This window comes from Portunus trituberculatus, chromosome 9, assembly GCF_017591435.1.
Source record: "Portunus trituberculatus isolate SZX2019 chromosome 9, ASM1759143v1, whole genome shotgun sequence".
Classification (NCBI taxonomy): domain Eukaryota; kingdom Metazoa; phylum Arthropoda; class Malacostraca; order Decapoda; family Portunidae; genus Portunus; species Portunus trituberculatus.
Window position 1 is genome coordinate 1,065,957 of NC_059263.1, and position 19,902 is coordinate 1,085,858.

The window sequence follows — 19,902 nt, forward strand, 5'->3', positions numbered from 1 at the left end:
CGGAAGACAATTATATATACTTCTTGCAGCTGACAATGAAAATATATTTGTACATAAAAAAAAAAAAAATAAATAAATAAAACGCTGAGGGAAAATTACCTTTTCAACGGCACATTATCAATTTCTTGTAGCTGTTATTTCCTTTCTTTCATGAGTGTGTTTATACTTTAGGGATTTCCTTCAGCTGTTTTATCTCCTTTTCCAGAATGGTGTGTAATATCGAGTTTCTGCAAATAACGATGCATCCAAACTCTGCGCCGGACAACAACAACACCACACTGCGCATCTCAGTCAGCTGGGGAGGGCCTGAGAGTAGCAAGTCAATAGTGTTATCCCACTCAACTGTCATGACTGCCCCTTACGGCTACATGGGGGGCATGATGAGTGAGTAATGCCTTCACCATTTGTACCATGGGACAGGGAGTTGGTGAAGTAATTGCGATGATGAGTAGAGACACGAGAGGAATGGAAATACAACCTAGAGGGTTGGCACACGACTAGCTATTTTTAATATGTGGTGTGGTTGTAGACGTGAATATTTACTGTGAGGTTTTTCTTTTCTTCTTGTTGTGTTGTTAGGCTTTTGTTTGCATGATCTGTGAATTACTGTGAAGGGGGAAGGGGGTACGTGGGGCGCTCCTCCCGTCTCCACGCTTTCTTTAGGAGATGCCGCAACAAACCAGCCCAGCAAGTATAGCACATTGCGTGAACTTAAGTCATCCCAACGTCCTAAATGTTCTTGAGGTTAGAATAGCTTAAGTTAGGATTGGTTGTGTGTATAATGAGTATTTTGAAAATAAAAAAAATGTTTCTTGTCACACATTAAGGGAAATATATTTTACTTGTATATTTCAGTGTGATTTGAATAAATGTTATGTCCATTTCATACTGAAGCCATTATTCTGTCATAATAACAGGTTCAGTTTGCATCAGCTGTGTTCCACTTGAAATACATTCTTTGAATAGTTATTTAATATTGGCACTGCTACATATTAGTTTTCTCCATCTGTTATCTAATGGTCTAAGAAACAAATGGTCAAGGGCATTTTCAAATGATCTGCCATGATATTGCTGGCCACAGCCGGCCAACATTCTTCCCTGGCCAGGCAGCAACTCCTACAGAGGGGCACAGCAGTACTGGGGAGATGCAGCTCACAACGATCAGGGTAGTACTGCAGTGCGAGGCAAGGAGGACATATAAAGACTATATCCACACCACAGGCATATATTTTATAACTGAAGAATAGGTCACCATTGTGACATACAGCACTACAGGCACCAAATACTTGTTCTAGATAGAAAGTTATAAGCACATGGCATGCACACACCCAGAGATCAGAGTCACTCGAAACGTAAACAAAAAAAGACAGCTCACAATTTGCAGCAGAATATGAAGGCTACAAAGATATGATGAAGAGTACTCCCCATCTGCACATCCCAGCAGCTGGTACTCCTCACAGCTACAGGTCATCTTTACATAGGTTGGCCATCTGGTACACAACAAATACCTCACCAAAGCTCCATGAGCCTCTGTTACTTCAACAGCACAGAGGTTCCACAGCCATCTATGATGTCAACCTTCACCAGTCTTCTGTAGGTTCTAGCCTCCACAGTACCCCCATACTACCAATCTCTGATCACTCATGTGTGTCCACCTTCACCTCACCATAGCATCTCAGCTGCCACTGCCTCAAGACCCATGGGCACCAAAATTGTTTCATCGCTGCTGCTGCCCCCACTGTTCTACTCCAGCGTCCTTCCTCTCTTGTGTCTCACTGCCAGCCGACTCATGGTAGCCTGCTTGCCTCTCTCTCCTGTTCGTGAGACTGTTGTATAAGTGATTTAAAGTGAAACCTGTTATAAGAGGACTAAATCACATTGAGTAGGAATTACAGTTACACAGGGGGTGCCATGTGTACGCTTAATGGTTTCTTGTAATAATGTTTATGTTCTTTTGGTATAATAGAGGTGATACATGGTGACTGCCAGTGACAGTCACACAAGAGGAGAGGCTGAGCTGTGAGCCTGATAATGGTGATGTTAAGGTAGTGGTGGCAGCATCAGGAAGGATGGAGAGATGGAGGAAGGAGTAATTCATAATACAGGCAGGAAGCAGTGGCTGGCTCACTGGCTCATGAATAGGAAAGATTATCAGTAACTGGTTTTCATTGCTATGTGCCACCAAAAAAATTACCTGTGTGTGTGTGTTAAAAAGTCAGTAGTGATAGTTTATTAATATTATTACTTGTTTTATTATTACCTATTATTATTATTATTATTATTATTATTATTATTATTATTATTATTATTATTATTATTATTAAGTTGTAGTAATAGTAGTAATAGCGGTGGTGGTGGTGTTTATATGCTAAGGCTAGCTTTATTAATTCTCTTTAGAATTTACATGAAAAAAAAAAGTTAACTAGGAGATGAGTTACTAACAATCCTTTCCCATATCAATCTTTTATCTTATTGACTTCTCACCACGCCAGTGCTTTGGGACCAGAGGTGAAACATTAAGAACGTTCCTGTATCAGCCTTTATTTCATTGCTTTATTTTTTTTACCATCCCAAATTTTTAGGCCCAGAGGCAAGTGTGTATGTGCATATGTATTTGTGTGTGTGTGTGTGTGTGTGTGTGTGTGTGTGTGTGTGTGTGTGTATGTCAGTGTGTCAAGTGTGTGTGATTTGCCTGACACTGACCTACTTCTTGATGTCCATAACCCTGACACACTTCCACACTTCTCCCTCCTCCCCAGTACCTTTCAACTTCAGGCAACTCCACTCCCTTCCCTCCATGCTAGCCCCTATCCCTGCCTCACCTACCCTGCCCCTATCTGCTCCTCATCCAGCCTGCCCCTATCCCCGCCTCACCCTGCACGCTGCACTCATTACGTCACCACTTGACATAAATTAACATACATGCATATAATGAAGTTCCTGGTATCTTTTTGAGGGAAACCTGGCCATTTTTTCAGCAGCTGCCTTGTGTGAGTCACCTGTTGTCTTTTTGGTGTTTACTTATTGTGTCATGCTCTTGTTTGCTTGTGTTTGTTATACTTTGATGTCTTATTGAGGCAAATAGGTATATACTGCAGCATTCAGGAAAACATATTATTGAGAATTTCCTATGCCTGTCTATTTTTGTCTCTTGATTTTTTTTTATATAAGTAATGCTAAGTTTGGGGATGAGACTTATGGCATCCAGTGTGAATGGTCAACAACTGATGCTGAAGAAGAATATAAGAAAAAATGAAAGAGGTTTATATCTCAAAAAGTTATTGGCAGAAGTTTGTAATTCAAAAGGCTGAGACATGACTGGTGTTTGCATTCTCTCTCAGATTGTTCCTTTCTTTCTCTAGATGAACAGCACAGTTAATCATTTTCTTTCTAGAATTTTTATGCAGGACTTTTGTGACTAGACACCTCACTTGTTTCCTTGTGTGTTCATCTAGTTACATAACACTGTCAGGTCCAGGAAAGATGAAGGTGTTCTTTTTAACCAGGATCATGGTACTGTATATGAAGGAAATAGGAAAATTTTCATGAGTGTAGTATTAAATCTAGGAAAGAGGGAGTTATTTTCTATCAGCATAATGGTAATTCTAGGTTAAAGACCCATTCTGTTTTGCCTTCACCAGGGGATGGGATAGAGAGTGTGACCTTTTCTTACCCCATGGAAGCCTACCCCTTTCTGACCAGCAAATTAGATATTTTTTTTTCAAGTGCACCATTTTTTATTTTTGTTAGAGGAATCTTTCATTAGTGTAATACTAGATCCAGGAAAAGGGGAAGGTTTCCAGTATTTGAATGGCAACCAGGAAGGGTGATGATGAAGGCTGGGCTGCAAGGGGAGGAAGACAAGGCCATACTGGGGCTGTGATAGGGGAGTGAGGGGAAGGGGAGGAAAGGTAGCACCACCACCAGGGGCAGGGGAGGGAAGGGCAAAATATGCATGGAGGAAGAGGGAGGGGCCAATAGAGAGGAAAAGAGGGAGGGAAGGGGAGGGGCCACAAGAGAGGAAGTGATAGAAACAGACGGACAAACAGACAGACAGACGAGAGAGATAGGGGGAGGGAGGGAGTGAGGGATGAATGTCATTTCTCCCCCACACACATGGACACATTACCTCGCACTCCCTCAGTCAGTCCTACCTGTTCCCACAAGGCGCCAGCAAGATCACCCAACCAAAACGCCAACTTACTCACTCACTAGTGCATCTTACTTGCAACGTACCACTCACACCACAGGACAGAAGGAAGAAGGAAGGAGAGAGCCCATACAAGAGAGAAGATAAGAAAACCAACCTCCTTCACTTCTGCTTTTTCATCACTCATTTGTTCCTTGCGTTGTGTGTGGCTGGAATCATCTGTCATCATCTCATGTCATTGGGCTGATGAAGAGAACAGAAAAGATTCAGGGAAGGGAAGAGATACAATACATATAAGTCCTACACTGTGATTTTCTCCAGTACTTATTTGTTCCAAGTGTTGTGTGGTGCTAGTGTGTGCTGACAGCAAGAGACAAGTCCACAAAGAAGAATACAGTATAGAAAAGGCAAGGCAAGAATACATAACGCTTCTCTCAGGTTCTTTGTTGCCAGTGGTGTGCATTGCTGGAGTGTCTTGTCAGTGAGTGACAACATTTAGTGCCACAGTACAAAGCTCCACAATATGTAAAGCTGTGTATACTGGACTGGTGATGGAAGAAGAAAAGTGGAAGAACTGAAGAGGTAATGATTTGGTGCTCTTCACTATTTTGAAATTGTAAGTGATTTGAAGGAAGCTGTGATAATTTGGTACGTACTCTTCCTCAAGATTGAAGAAGAAAGCTGTCTGGATTGAGAAATAAACAATCTGAACTAATGAGTGAAAAGTGATTGATTGAAGAAATAATTTCACATTTCTGAGTTTAAGAAATTGAAGGAGAAAAGCAGAAAAAAAATTGCAAGAAACTGAAGCAGATATACAATGACTCTGTATTTGAGTAAAGGAATAAACTGAATTGCTACATGAAAGAGAAAGGACTGGAAAAGCTATACTGGACTTAGGGGAAAAAAACCCAGTGACCTTGACCCATAAACCTAGTGTATGTGATTTCAACAAAGAACATCCTGTCCCATACTCACCATTCTGGCCACTCCCTCTGCTCTCCCCTGACCCCATAAATCATCCACCAGCTTAACGCAACCACCCAACTTGAAATTCCTTCCCTCACCTCGACACCCTCTGGTCACTTCATTCTCTCACACACACACACACACACACACACACACACACACACACACACACACACACACACACACACACACACACACACACACACACAACTACCACCACAAATTTTGCACTTAATCTAACCACATAACACCACATCTAATCTAACCAAACCAAACTGAATTTCCCCCCAAAAAAAAAAATTAATCTAACCTAACTTAAAACCTAACCAACCCAATTTTTTTTTTATCAAACCTAAAGGAAACTAACCTAACCCCTAACAAAACCTAATCAAACCTAACTTAACCCTAACCCAACCCAACCTAACCCAACCCAAACATAACCTAGTTAAATAAAGTACAATAAAACTAAATCTGCCCCAGATAAAACCAACCAAATTTAACCTAACTTAACCTAAACTTAACCTCACCTAACCTAAACTAAACTTAACCTAACCTAACCAAAGGCAAACATCATGGCTTCCTCCTCCACTGCCTCCACTTCAAATCTCGCCACCGAGCTTGATAACGAGCTCGATCCACTATTCCGTTCCTTGCCGTTCATCTCGGCCGGCACTCAGACCATTGGCTATCGTGTCCGCCTGCGTATGCGTCACATTTTGAGAGACGTGGCTGAGCTGGCGTATGAGAGGCCTCAGTTCTTCGCTGATGTTCCCCCACCCCCTCTCCTGGTTGGTGCTAAAGGTGACTGCTGAGCCTGGGTTAGGTTATCACTATTAAGTCATCACTCCATTCATGGCATACAAGGAACAGTTCTCTCTGTGTTTCTGAATAGTATATATTTTATTCATTTATTTATTTATTTATTTCATCTATTTATGTTTTGGATGGTTTCATATAAGGGAACTACTGGCCAAGGAAAAGATTAATTCCGTTCATGGCACACAGGGAGCAGTCCTCTATGTGTTTCTGAATATTTTTTTTTTTTTTTTTTTTTTTTTTTTTAATGTATTTTTCATATAAGAGAAGTATTGGTCAAGGAAAAGATTGAGATTGTGACTTTATCTTTCCTGTTCATTCAAAATCCACAGGGAGCAGTCTTCTCCATGTGTTTCTGAATTAGTGGTTTGTTTGTAATTTCTATTTATTTATATATTTTTTCATGTAAGAGGAGTACTGGTCAGAGATAAAGATTAAGAGTTATCACTTCATCTTTCCCATTCATTCAAAACCCACAGGGAGTGATCCTCTTTTTTGTGTTTCTGAATTGGTGGTTTGTTTTTATCTTCTATGTATTTATTGATTTAAGAGGTATTAGCCAAGGTAAAGATTAGGATTATTTCATTCATGGCCCACTGGGAGTTGTCCTCTCTCTGTGTTTCTGAATTGGTGCTGCCTGTTTGTTGTTTATATTCTTTATCTATTTTTTTTATACAAGATGGATACTGGCGAAGGACAAGGTCAAGATTATCACTTCATTTTTCCCTTCCATTCATCTCTGTGGATTTCTGAATTGGTGGTACTGGCATATTTTTATTTTTTATCTTTATTTTTCATGTAAGAGCGGCAACAATAGGGCAGAAATCAAAAGCTCCATGTAAACTCAGCCATTAAAGATTCCACACTGAATAATTTGCATATTAAAGTTTCCAGCAGAACTTCACATTCTTAAACTTCATCATCAGGGTAGAGATTCTGTGTCTGTGTGTGGATATTCGTGTGGGAAATTTGACTTGCAGAGACTTAAGGCATACAGTTGTGGACACCTTATGCACAGTTCACATGACTAGTGTGGCGGGAAGAACCTTATTGATTGATGTGCAGGTTGATGTTTCCTTCTTTTCTCTGCTATGGGTTGATTTGGTGCATAGATTAGTGTTGCTTCCTCTTGCATATTGATTTGGATGATGCATAGGTTAACACTTCTTGCTTCTCAGTCATAGTGATGAGAGTTATGTATTAGTTCATATTTCTTCCTTCTCTTTTGTATTAAGGTGATGCATAGGTTGTATATCTGTATTTCCGAATTCCTATGACTTGTCTTCTTTTAAGAGGGAAGTATCGAGGCATTTGCTCCCTAATTTTGGATGATGCTATTCCACTTTTTAGAGAGCCAGCACTCAAGTGGGCTGTTTTTTATTTTAATTTCAATTTGTATTTTTTATTTATTTTTTTTCTTTGCCCTTGGCTGCTGCTCTTCCCTACATAAAAAAAGGATAATACTTCTTTTCTCTCTTATTGATTAAGGTTATGTGTAGTCGATGAAGCATAGGTTAATACTCCTTCCTTCTCTCACAGATTAAAATGATGCATTGGTTTATATTTCTTCATTTTCTCTTGTATTAAGATGATGCACAAGTTAATTAATAGTCCTTCCTTCTCATGTTAAGGTGATATGTAGATGACGATGCATAGGTTAAAACTTCTTTCTCTCTCTCTCTCTCTCTCTCTCTCTCATATTGATTAAAATTATATGTAGATTAATATTCCCTTTTTCTCTCTAGATGGCCCTCCTCCCATGCCCCCAATGCCCCCTGGGCCTCCCCCGTGCACCACCATGGCTAACCCTGCACCCACCACAAGCCAAGGACCTCCTAACATGGGTGGGATGATGGCTCCTCCCCCACCCCCAGGACCAGCAGGGCCTCCGGGACCACCTCCACCACCCCCAGGAGGCCCAGTCATGCCGGCAGACTATCCTAGTGGAGGTGAGTGTCCAGGGAGCTCAAGATTAATGTTTTTTCTTCTCTCAAGTTGTTGAATTAAGTAATTTTTTCTCCTTTAAAATTTTGTTGACAGACTGTGATACTATTAATTCACTTGATAATTCCTCTCTCTCTCTCTCTCTCTCTCTCTCTCTCTCTCTCTCTCTCTCTCTCTCTCTCTCTCTCTCTCTCTCTCTCTCTCTCTCTCTCTCTCTCTCTCTCTCTCTCTCTCTCTGTAGCATCTTCCCATAACCATTTCCTTCCTCCTAGTCACCTTCCCTCTCTCATCCTCCCAATCCCCTTATGTACCAACTCACAGCTCTTCCCCTCACCACACAGGGATGATGGGGCCAGGACCGATGGGCATGGCTCCTGGGATGGGCCCCGGTCTTGCCCCAGCAATGATGGGGCCAATGCAGCTGGCAGTGAACCCAGCGACCAATGACGCCCCGCTTGAGTTCAACACCAACAAGAACAAGCCCCCCATGCCAGTGTCTTCCAGTGAGTGTTGCGTGGGAGACAGAGAAGAGAGAGAATTGATGTTCTCCTAAATTTCTTCTCTTCTAGTATTGTTCTTTCATTTGTTGTTATATTGTAGAATCTTCTTTGTTATTATTCCTTACTTAGTATTGTGTCTGTAGTATTTCCTCCTTCACTCTGTGTGTCAATTAGTAAAGTATGTTTTCTACTTTTTAAATTTTGTTGAAAGTGAAATGATGGTTTGATAAAAAAAAGTATTATCTATGCACTGTTCCAATGAACTGAAAGAATATTTCTTATACAGTATACAGAGAGAAATAATTACAACAACGATTTGCCCAAAATTAGAGGGAGATTAGAAAAACTAAACCATCTGACAGTAAATAAAGAAAGGAGAGTGTAGACCTCATTGCAGTATGTATAGAGTAAGGGAAGGATTGGAAAACCTAGATGGAAATGATACTGTCACGTTGGATGTAAGGGGCGCCAGACCATGGAAGGAAACAAAAAAAGAAAACCTGTAGAAGAGATATAAAAAGAATTGTTTTCCACAGAGGATGGTTGATACATAAAACTTTGTAAACAAGAATGTGATACAACCAAAAACTTCATAACTATCAAGGCCAAGTTGGATGATAATTGGTGCTGTTGCAAAGACTTTACTCAAAACATCTAATATTTCTTGTGTCCTTCTCTGTTCACCTTTCACCTCAGACAATGGAGACATGGTGGAGTCCAGCGTCCCGGAGACCATCCTGGTGGAGGAGAGGAGAGACCGGGACCGGGACAGGGACCGAGACAGGGATCGGGACCATGGAAGGGAGCGGGACAGGGACAGAGAGAGATCCCGAGGCAGAGACAGGGATCGAGACAGAGATCGGGAGAGAGACAGAGACAGGTGAGTTGTGTGGGGGCAAGATGGCAGTGGTGGTGGTGGTGGTGGTGGTGGTGGTGTCAAGGTGTTCTTGTTTTTTTCCAGTTTCTTTAATGATACATAAATCAGAACAAATAACAAATAAATTAAGAGTTGTGAATGATTTGTGAAATTCCAGTTATAGTATAGGGTGTTCCATGAGGAAAATCACATACAGTACTCATAAGAAGAAAGGAAAGGACTAATTTGTTTATGTGGAACCAGAACAACATGATGATTTCATTTTCTTGTTGAGATTGTTAGTGACCTCCTCTTTCTCCTCCTCTCTTCTCCACCAGGGACTCAGACAGAGACAGGGACCGAGACAGGGACCGGCCAGACCGAGACCGTGACCGTGATCGCCGCCGCGACCGTCCCAGGAAGGACAGCAGTGGGGGCGGAAGCAGTGGACGGACCAGCGAGGACAGCCTGCCTGCAGGGAATGGTGAGCTACCCACACTTCTGTAGTGTTATGAGTGTGTGTGTGTGTGTGTGTGTCTGGAATTGTATGCACTGATTTAGTATAATATGATGATTGTGTGATAATGCAATATAATAACAATATAACAGTGTAATAATAGAGAGGGATAGAATGTATTATTATGAATGTTATTGGCTTTTGCCATTGTGGTGACACAATGCCCTGTGTTGGTGACAGGCAACACGGCGGTGCAGCCACTGGAGGCCACCAGCCAGGCTGGCTCTGGTTTTGGACCAATGGGTCCTGGTCCAGGCCCTTGGGGACCTATGTGGGGTCCAGCTGGAGGACCAATGGGGCCCTTAGGACCTATGGGACCAATGGGAGGACCAATGGGACCCATGGGAGGACCTATGGGCCCTATGGGACCCATGGGGCCAATGGGGCCCATGGGTCCCCTACTGAGGGGCCGCCAATGGTGAGTTACGCAGGACAGGTTGTGGCTGAGTCAGTTGTAGATGGCAGAGGTGTCAGAACAGTGACTTTTGGCAAGCTGTCACTGATTTGTGTACAGCAGTATTGTTTTCTCATCAGTTATGCTTTTGTTTTATATATATATATATATATATATATATATATATATATATATATATATATATATATATATATATATAATATGAATTTTAAGAATGTATTTTAAATTATTAATAATCTCTTCTTTACTTCATAAAATACTTGCTAATACATAGTCATTTGTACACATGTAGGTACAGTATATGAACGGTGTGAGATGATTACAGTGGTGCTTTACATGGTGGTACAGTGTACCATCTTTATTAGGCCAGTGTGTGTCATGACAGTCTTCCAAGACACTGTGCCTCCATGGATGGGATGAGACCGTAGATGGTAGTTGATCCTTAGTAAATAATGTGTGGAATTTGATAAACTGAAAGAAGAGTATTCAGTCAGTGTAGTGTGGAAGACAAATACAAAGATACTAATGATTGTGACCACCGGCCCTAAACTTCCTCCCCTCAGAGTGGGGACTTCCGTATCACCTGGGGCATGTTTGGGTGGATGATGTCCCCTGAGGGCCTGACGGTGCCCATGAAGAACCCACTACACTGCAAGACCTGCGTGCTGGTGCCACCCAACCGCCTGGCTCCACCCCCCACCACCCGGGAGCGACCCCTGGCTGCCGCACCATATTTGTTGGGGGACTGCCAGAGAATGTGACTGGTGAGTGTATGTGTGTGTGTATTTACCTAGTTGTATATTACAGGGTGTGAGTGAGGCTCATAGTGACTTGTCTCCATATCTAATTTTATCCAGATTTTCCTTAAATTTGTGTACACTTTCTGCTGTTACAATCTCATTCAAGCTGTTCCACATATCCACTGTCCTATGTGGAAAACTAAACTTTTAATGTTTCTCAGACATTTGACTTTTCCTGATCTTCTTAGAGTGTCCTCTTGTCCATCTATCTCCATCTTCAATCAGTGATACCAGGTCATGTGTGTGTGTGTGTGTGTGTGTGTGTGTGTGTGTGTGTGTGTGTGTTTAGTGCTCTGTTGGTCATTATGATCATTGTCATTTCCCATGATTCCAGGATGTGTCTCACAATGGGTTGTCTTTTTTGACTGATGTTTTGTTCTCTTCGTGCATTTTGAAAACTTAATGAAATACCTCACTCAGTCTGCCCATTGCATCAATTCAGTTTTTTGTGTGTCCAGTAATTAGAGTCTGACTGATACACTGTTTCTGTGCTTTTTGTTTTACTGTGGGGGAAAGTTGTAGAAAAGATAAAGCCATCACACCTGTTGCTTCTTAAGTAACACACCAGCCCACCCTTCATGTGGGGTGCACCATTGGTACTCTGGGGAGCTGAAATGAGGGGAGTGAGATGGATGACAGGATATAAGACAGATGGATTTTTTTTTATTTTTATGTTTTATTTGTAACAGTCATGGGATCGGTATTCAGCATGTTGGGATATAACCATCTATTGAAGTTTCCTTTAAGGAAGATATGATATTTAGAACAGATTAAGTACAGTAGAGAGGGACATAAAAGATAAATGAGCCACAAAGGATGGTGTGCTTCCTTGTAAGTGAACTGAAAATTGAAGGAAAGATATCTAGGGAGAGAGGAGCCCCAAGACACTTCCAGACAGCTAGACAGTGTGGCATGGCACCACTGACAAGTAGTGCACTCCTTGGTGTTGTACCTTCTCCACTTCTCAAACTTGAAGATATTAGCCATCACTTGCATGGAGAATGGAAAATAAAAGAGGTGTGATCCACTGGAGTACTTGTTGAGTATGGAGAGATAGATCATCAAGAAAATAGTGAAGGGTGAGTCAGCTGTAATGTGTTGCTAGGGCACTAGATCTGTGTGTCTTTCTCTAGTTTCCACAATGATCAGACCATTTGTAAATAAATTGAACACTAAGCACCACAGAATTATTGTTAATTTAATTTTTTGCAGCAGAATTTTAAGAATTAAACTTTCAAGTTATTAAAAAGAAAACCAAGGACCATTGTGTGTCAGGTTGTGTAATGCATTTCCTGGCTGTGTACACTACTTAGCTTTTCTGTAAGAAGAATTGTCAAATTTTACAATGATGCACTTTATGCTGAATTCCTGCGTGGAGGTGCCTAGCCAGTGTGAAAGGAAGGAATGTGAATGTGTCAAGGAGATTAAACACAAAAATTATATCCTGCATGCTAATATATACTTAACTTGAAACCATGAATATGGATTGCAATACAACAATGTGGGACTCAGGGTAAACTCTGTCAGACTTCCAGGTGTGACTACAAGTTAAAGTTGATACACAGCTGACAATGTGTTGCAGAGTGTCTGAGGAAGCAAGGTGTTTGTATGAGCAGAGGAATATGGCAGTAAAGGAGAAGGGCACTGTGAGAATGGTGGATGTGCACTATAGAGAAGGGAATATTTAACTATTTAGTGCCCTTTAGAAATTAGTTGAAAGAGGTGTCACTGGTAACCCTTAAATTTGTTAGGTGTGTGTATACTTTCCACAACACAAGGGCAGGAACAATGATAGGGTTAGTGATAAGGCCCAGTGTTTTGAGGTCAGTTTATTGCAACACCTCTTCCTTTCTCTTGTGTGCAACATTCTACTCGTCCTGTTAACATCCTTCCCCCCCAACACCCTATAACTCTGGCCCCACCCTTACTTCCTTTCCCCCATTTAACCTCTCTTTTATCCTCTTCACCTCTCTCTCTCTACCAATTTTAAACTCCACCCACTTTTATCTCTATTTTCATCAGTATATCATTTGTTATAGTTTTTATTGGTGAAATTTATCTCACTTAGCTTTGTCTTTGTTGCCAAGCGGTTTTTACTGTACTCTATTTACTGTTCTCTTTCACACCTCTCTGTTTGCCTCCTCACTTCCTGTCAAGGCCAAACAAACAGACTTTCCCTGCCATTTGGTGTGCATAGCCTCTTTGCTACCTCCCTTTCTACTCTGTCTCTCTTACATTCAGTCACCATCAGAGCTGTGGCTGAAGTACTCCTCACACACACGCTCATACTCAACAAACACCCACATACACATGCATCACTGTCAATGAAACTTGTGTACATGTGAGTGAAGTGCCAACCATTCACTTACTCAACAAGTGGCTGAGAAAGTGCTCTTGTGTCTGTTTCTGGAAGAGGTTCAGGCAATCACACATACACACACTCACATACAGTCAGGCAGAAGAATACAGTTAAGTTGCAACGTGTTTGTGCAGCAAAGGAAGGATGCGTGAATTGAAGCACTATGTTGCAGAGGAGATTGTACGGGATGTGTTTGAGCGGTGCGGCGAGATCACCACCATTAGACTCAGCAAGAAAAACTTCTGCCACATACGCTATGAGCTGGAAGAGTTTGTGGACAACGCCATCTTTCTGTCTGGTGAGTTGGTGGTGCGGTTTTTTATTATTATTATTTTCATTTTTATTTATTTTTTTTTTCATTGCAACTCCATCCCTTTTTTTCTTCTTCATCAATCTTTCTTTCTTTTCTATTTTTTTCCATTATTTTTCTTTTACTTATTTCTTTTTAATGGGAAAGAGAAGGGATGAGAGTTTTGCATTTTTTTTCTTTTTTTCTATCTTCCCTTCTTCTAATTTTTCTTCTTAGTCATGAATTTATTTTTTGCTTTTTCTTCTTTTCTTTCTTTTTTTTTTTTTTGGTGAATGTGTATTTTTCTCGCATTTTTATAACTTCCCTCCATCTTTTTTATTCATTCATTCACTTTTTAAATCAATGTTTGTAATTTGTTTAGGGAGGTTTTTTTTTTTTTTTTTTTTTTTTTTTTCCCCTTCCATTTGAATGTATGTGTATTAACATGTGAGCTTGACTACAGATCTATATTCTTTCCATCCATGTACTTATACTCTCTCTCTCTCTCTCTCTCTCTCTCTCTCTCTCTCTCTCTCTCTCTCTCTCTCTCTCTCTCTCTCTCTCTCTCTCTCTCTCTCTCTCTCTCTCTCTCTCTCTCTCTCTCTCCCTCTCTCTCCCCAGGTTACCGCATGAGGATCAACAACAGCACAGAGGCAGCGAACACAGGGAGACTCCATGTTGATTATGCCCAGGCCAGGGATGACCAGTGAGTAGAGAATGAGATGTGCATGAGAGTGTCTGTATAAGGCATAAAGCTTCAGACATTTTTTTTTCTTTTATACCATGTGGGCTTTTCACAGGAATTTATGGGCTAAAGGGGATACTTATTAAGGGTACCTCCTATTTCAAAGCCCACCCGCTAGGAAACCATTGCCCCGGGTGAGGAAGCCCAACCTACACTCAGACTGTAGACAGGATTCGAACCCGTGCGCTTGGAGACCCCTCGGACCCCAAAGCACGCACGGATCCACTGTACCATTCTTTTGGCTAACTTTCTTGGACCTGCTTGTAGACTGGCATCTAAGTGGGCATTTTTGTTTAATAATTTTTGTTACCTTTAGCCAGCTTTCCTCTCTTTTTATCAAACAAAGAAGTTAAGGGAATGGGTTATGATGATGAGAGGAAACATGTGATGAAATGAAGGTACTTTATCTCATTTATAGTTCATCTGTTGCCTTCTCCACTTGAGGGTGGGAACAGAGGAAGGTAGAAAGGTGAGCTTACTAATGTTGGCTTTTCTCATCATTAGCTATTAATGGGAATGGAGAGGCAGTTATTGAGAGAGAACACAGGCTGGTACTAATGTTCTTTTATGTTTCTTCTCTTGTGACAGGTATAAGTGGAAGTGGAGAAGGAAATTAGAGAGACCACAAATTGATAATGTTTTACTAATGCTTACCTCTCTCTACAACATGTATAAGTAGGAGAGTAGAAAGATAGTTTCAGAGAGCACAGACTACTAAGCATACTAATATTTACTAATGGTCACTATCTCACCACAACACAAATATAAGCATGATAGTAGAGACAAAGACAAATTAGAGATTGAGAATAGTCTACTACTACTACTACTATGACTGCTGCTGCTACCACTACCACCACCACCATCATCATCATCATCATCATCATCATCATCATCATCATCATCATCATCATCATCATCATCATCATCATCACTACTACTACTACTACTACTACTACTACTACTACTACTACTACTACTATCACCACCACCACCACCACCACCACCACCACTACCACCACCGTCCACCTCTCTCACCACAACACAGGTATGAGTGGGAGTGCAGACAAAGACAGTTGCAGAGGGAGCAGCGGCACCGTGAGCGCATCGAAGCAGAGAGGCTGAGGCCCCCCTCCCCCCCGCCGGTGGTGCACTACTCTGAACACGAGGCGACCCTCATAGCAGACCAGCTGAAAGGTGAGATGCAAGCTGCCTGTTTATTTTTATTTTTATTTTTTTTATACCATGTAGGGAATTGTTTTTGTTTTTTTCTTCGTTCTTTCTTTATGTGAACTAGCCAAAGACAACTAAAACGACAGAACAAAAGGCCCACTGAGATGCCAGTTCCCAAACAATCGAGTTAGGCCATTGTAATTTTTTTCGGCCTAACAAAATTCGTGTCATTATATATACATATCTCGTTTATTTGGGTGTCGTTAATCCGCGTTTCGGTTTATCCGGACAATGCCTGGCGAATAATTTTAGTCTGGACGGCAGGCAAATTAATTTAAACAAGGCGCGCGCGTGCCTCACCTACTGCCAGAAATGTGCGATAGATGGCGGCGGCGCGGCAGGGCAGGCCGAGGCGAGGTGCACCGTGCATGTAAACAACAGTCCGGCCCACACTTGGGAAGGTCGTGTTTTGTCCGTTATCTGTGAACGATTTTGTGCATTTTTCAGTACTGATAGATATCTTAAAGCTCTTAATTATGCCTCCCGAGTCTGTTAAACGTAAGCGAGTGAACCTAACTGTGACTCAAAAGCTGGAATTAATAGCAAAAATAGAGAAAGGAGCTAGAGTTGCGACTCTCTGTGAGGAGTATGGTGTGGCCAAGCAAACTGTGTCGGACATTAGGAAGTCTAAGAAAAAGCTGTTAGAATATTCTGCCAAGTTCTGTGTGGGTGCATCGGCGAGCAAAGGTAATAAAGTTGCACCGAGAAAACATGTCAGGACTGGAAAAGATGCTGCATTAGATGCTGCGGTTATGAAGTGGTATTTGCAGCAGCGGTCGGTGGGGATGAATGTTCGTGGCATAGAAATCCTTGCAATAGCTAAGAAGCTGGCACGGAAAATGGAAATAGCAAATTTCACGGGGAGCGATGGGTGGCTGTGGCGATTCCGCAATAGGCACGGTCTTTCTAATGAAACAGTGCAGAGTGAAGCTAGCGACACAGCCACCATGGAACCTTTTCGGATTGAACTGGATGAATTAATTCAAGAGGAAGAGTTAAGCTACTCCCAAGTGTACAATGGTGATGAGACAGGTTTCTTTTGGCGTTCAATGCCTAAGAATAGTCAGATGAGGAATGGCTTAGAAACTGCAAGGGGTATAAAATTGATGAGGGAGCGTCTCTCAGTACTTGTCTGTGCCAATGCTAGTGGTACCCATCGTCTCAAGCTTGCTGTCGTGGGTAAATCTAACTTACCTCGAGTTCTACCTGACGTAGATAATGATTTACCAGTGCACTACTTCACCTCAGTAAAGGCATGGTTTACTTCTACCATATTCCTTGAGTGGTTCAAAAAATATTTTGTGCCAGCTGTGCGTGAGTATCAGATTCAGAGTTTGAAAATTGCACCAGAGGATGTAAAAGCACTCCTTATTTTGGATATTGCCCCAGCCCATCCTAGTGAAAATGTTCTTGTTAGTGATGATGGTCGCATTCGTGTTATGTTTATGCCTCCTAAAACGACAGCAATGAAGCCGATGGAACAGGGCATAATTACACCTCTGAAAAGGCGTTACATCACACGATATCTTGATGAGGTGTTATTCGCCCAGCAAGAAGACAGTGAAGATGAGGACACAAGAGGGTCAAGAATACTGGCCAACATCAAGGCTTACAGTATCCGTCCCGCTCTCTACAATTTAGCATACAGCTGGGATGCAATGAAGGTGTCAACAGTAGCCAACTGTTGGAAAAGACTCTTGCAGGGTAAAGTTACTGAAGCAAACTTAGAAGGGTTTGAGGCTGAGGACATTCACAGATTGCTGCAGCGTGGTGGAGAGACAGGTCCTAGTGTTGATGATGTCCGAGATTGGCTGGAAGAACAAGAAGGTGACCCAGGTTACCAGGTGATGACTGAGGACGATATTGTGGCTTCTATTACTGATCGTGAAAAGGAGAAGAGCAGTGAAGATGAGGAAGAGGAGCCGGTTAGGAAAGTTAACTTATCTACTCTGAGAACTTATGTAGATGCTCTGCTGGACTATACAACATACAGCACCATTCCAGAAGCCAGCTCACACTATGGGTCTCTCAGGATGCTAAGGGAATTAATTATCAAGGAGCAGCACCAAGGTAGCATGCAAGCAAAAGTCCCCAGCTTCTTCTCTCCAGTTCGCTGTCCTGTGCCCCTAGCCCCAGACAGCCCCGAATCTGGTAGCTGTGGTGACTTTGAGGGCTTTACTTCTGATAGTGAGGCCATGAACTCCAAATAACAAGTTTCTTGGTCCTGTAAATAGTGTAAATACATTGTATATATTGTTAAGGTAAGCAAAACTAAAGTTTTGTTGCCTTTTATCTTTTCAGGATAGTTATTCCATTTATTTGCATTATGTATATATATATATATATATATATATATATATATATATATATATATATATATATATATATATATATATATATATACGAACGTTTGTAAAATCCAGATTTCTTTAATTATCCAGACTAGCTTCTGCACTATTTAATACAGAAAAATGAGGAACAAGTGTACTTACTGAGAATAAAATATCAAACTTTGCAAACTAATTACCAACTGAATCTGTAATGTTTCCTTCCATACTTTACAGAATTTTACATAAGATAGGGGTATCTATCTTGGTTGCTCTTATAGAATATCACATGAAAAACTACATGAATATATGGAAGGTTGAATAAAAATCACACACACACACACACCTAACTTGCTCTACACTTACACAGCGGACGACAGCTTCTCCAAGGCCGCTCAGATCCTCATTACCTGGCTGGAGCGTGGGGACTGCAGCAAACGCAATGCTGGGACCTTCTACAGCATGATCCAGTCCACCAACTCACACGTGCGGCGCCTCATGACAGAGAAGGGCCAGTACGAGGAGGAGCTGGCCAAGTTTAGGGAACAGACACGCGCCAGGATGCAGGGGGTCGTAATGCAGTGTAAGTGTCTCTCCCGTCACCTCTGTCCTCTCCTCGTCACATGCTCACCCTTACCTACCTGTTCCTGTTTTGGTTTGTTCCTTTGCTAGGTGGCTTGGTGGTTGGTCTTGATTGGTTGGTTCAGTTCAGTTTGTTGGTGGTGGGGTATTTATTCATTGGTGGTGATGATGGTTGTTTGTTGTTGTGATGGCTGGTGGTTATGGTTGGCATCATCTGTTGTTTATTTATTTTTATTTATATCTATTTATTTATTTTTTTTTGTGTGGTTAGTTTTTTGTAGTTTTTTGTTTATTTCTTTTTATTCAATGCTACTGCTGTTTCCACTGTCTGATTTGAGTTAAAGGGTTTTCACATTTTATTTTGCTTTTCATTTATCATTATTTCATTATTTCATTATTTATTTTTATTTTTTTATATATATATATATATATATATATATATATATATATATATATATATATATATATATATATATATATTCTTTTTCTTTTCTTTTCTTGTTTTTACCTCTATTTTATCCTCTTTCCCCTTTCCTTCCCTTGTGTTTAACCTCTGCCATGTACTGTGTACAGTATTTTAGTACATTATCCTGATCTGTTTTCCATGCACTCTTATTTGTTTTCCTCTTGTTTTGTTGGATTTTTCTACTGTCTCACTATTAATCTTGAGCTAAATCCTCCTTACCTTTTCTCCAACATTTGCACCTACTTTCTCATATCCATAGCTCATACTTCCATGTTGCACCTATTATAGTAGTACTTTCTCTGCATGATACTTCCTAGATTATTATTTTTATGGTCTTATATTTGTTTCATTTGTTTATTTTCCTGTATCCATTATCGTCGTCATCATCATCATTGCCAGACTCCTTCCATAGCTCATTGTGTCACCCCCACCAATGAAGGGAGACTTATAGGAAGAAAGGAAGACCATCAAGAGAAGCAGCAGTGGAAACAGGCTAAGGATTGTTGTTTTGGAGAGAGGGAAATGAAAACACAGATAGAAAGTGAGATTTGATTTAACTTGCACAGGAAATGGTTGTCTCTGGAAGTGATTGATTGAGGAAGATAATGGGAGAGAGAGAGAGAGAGAGAGAGACTTGTTTTAATATGCAAAGGAAATGCTCGCCTCTGGAAATGATTGATTGAGAAAGCCAATGAGAGAGAGAGAGGAGGAAAGGAAGGCATGGGAACAAAGCAGGACTATTGTGACTGAAGATGAACAGTTCCGAGCATGTCTAGATGGTGAGTTTGTCTATTCATATCAGTGTCCTCATCACCACCACCACCACCACCAGTGTCATCATCATCATCATCATCATCTTGGACGCTTGAGAGGGCCGGGCCTGACCAACCCTCCTTGTATAATCACTTGTTTGCTGTACAGTACTGCCTCTTGTCAT

At 41.2% G+C, this 19,902-nt stretch overlaps 1 protein-coding gene across 1 annotated transcript in view; it reads left to right on the forward strand.

The window, feature by feature from the left end:
* Positions 1-224: 224 nt before the first annotated feature.
* Positions 225-19,902, forward strand: part of LOC123501254 (ecto-NOX disulfide-thiol exchanger 2-like) — a 29,890-nt gene continuing 10,212 nt past the window's right edge. Inside the window, 13 exon segments of the mRNA XM_045249992.1 lie at positions 225-384; positions 7,681-7,884; positions 8,221-8,382; positions 9,076-9,259; positions 9,574-9,719; positions 9,933-10,145; positions 10,148-10,188; positions 10,731-10,881; positions 10,884-10,931; positions 13,499-13,624; positions 14,237-14,321; positions 15,406-15,554; positions 18,288-18,500. Of these exon segments, the coding sequence (XP_045105927.1) occupies positions 240-384; positions 7,681-7,884; positions 8,221-8,382; positions 9,076-9,259; positions 9,574-9,719; positions 9,933-10,145; positions 10,148-10,188; positions 10,731-10,881; positions 10,884-10,931; positions 13,499-13,624; positions 14,237-14,321; positions 15,406-15,554; positions 18,288-18,500 (1,867 nt within the window). The 5' untranslated portion in view covers positions 225-239.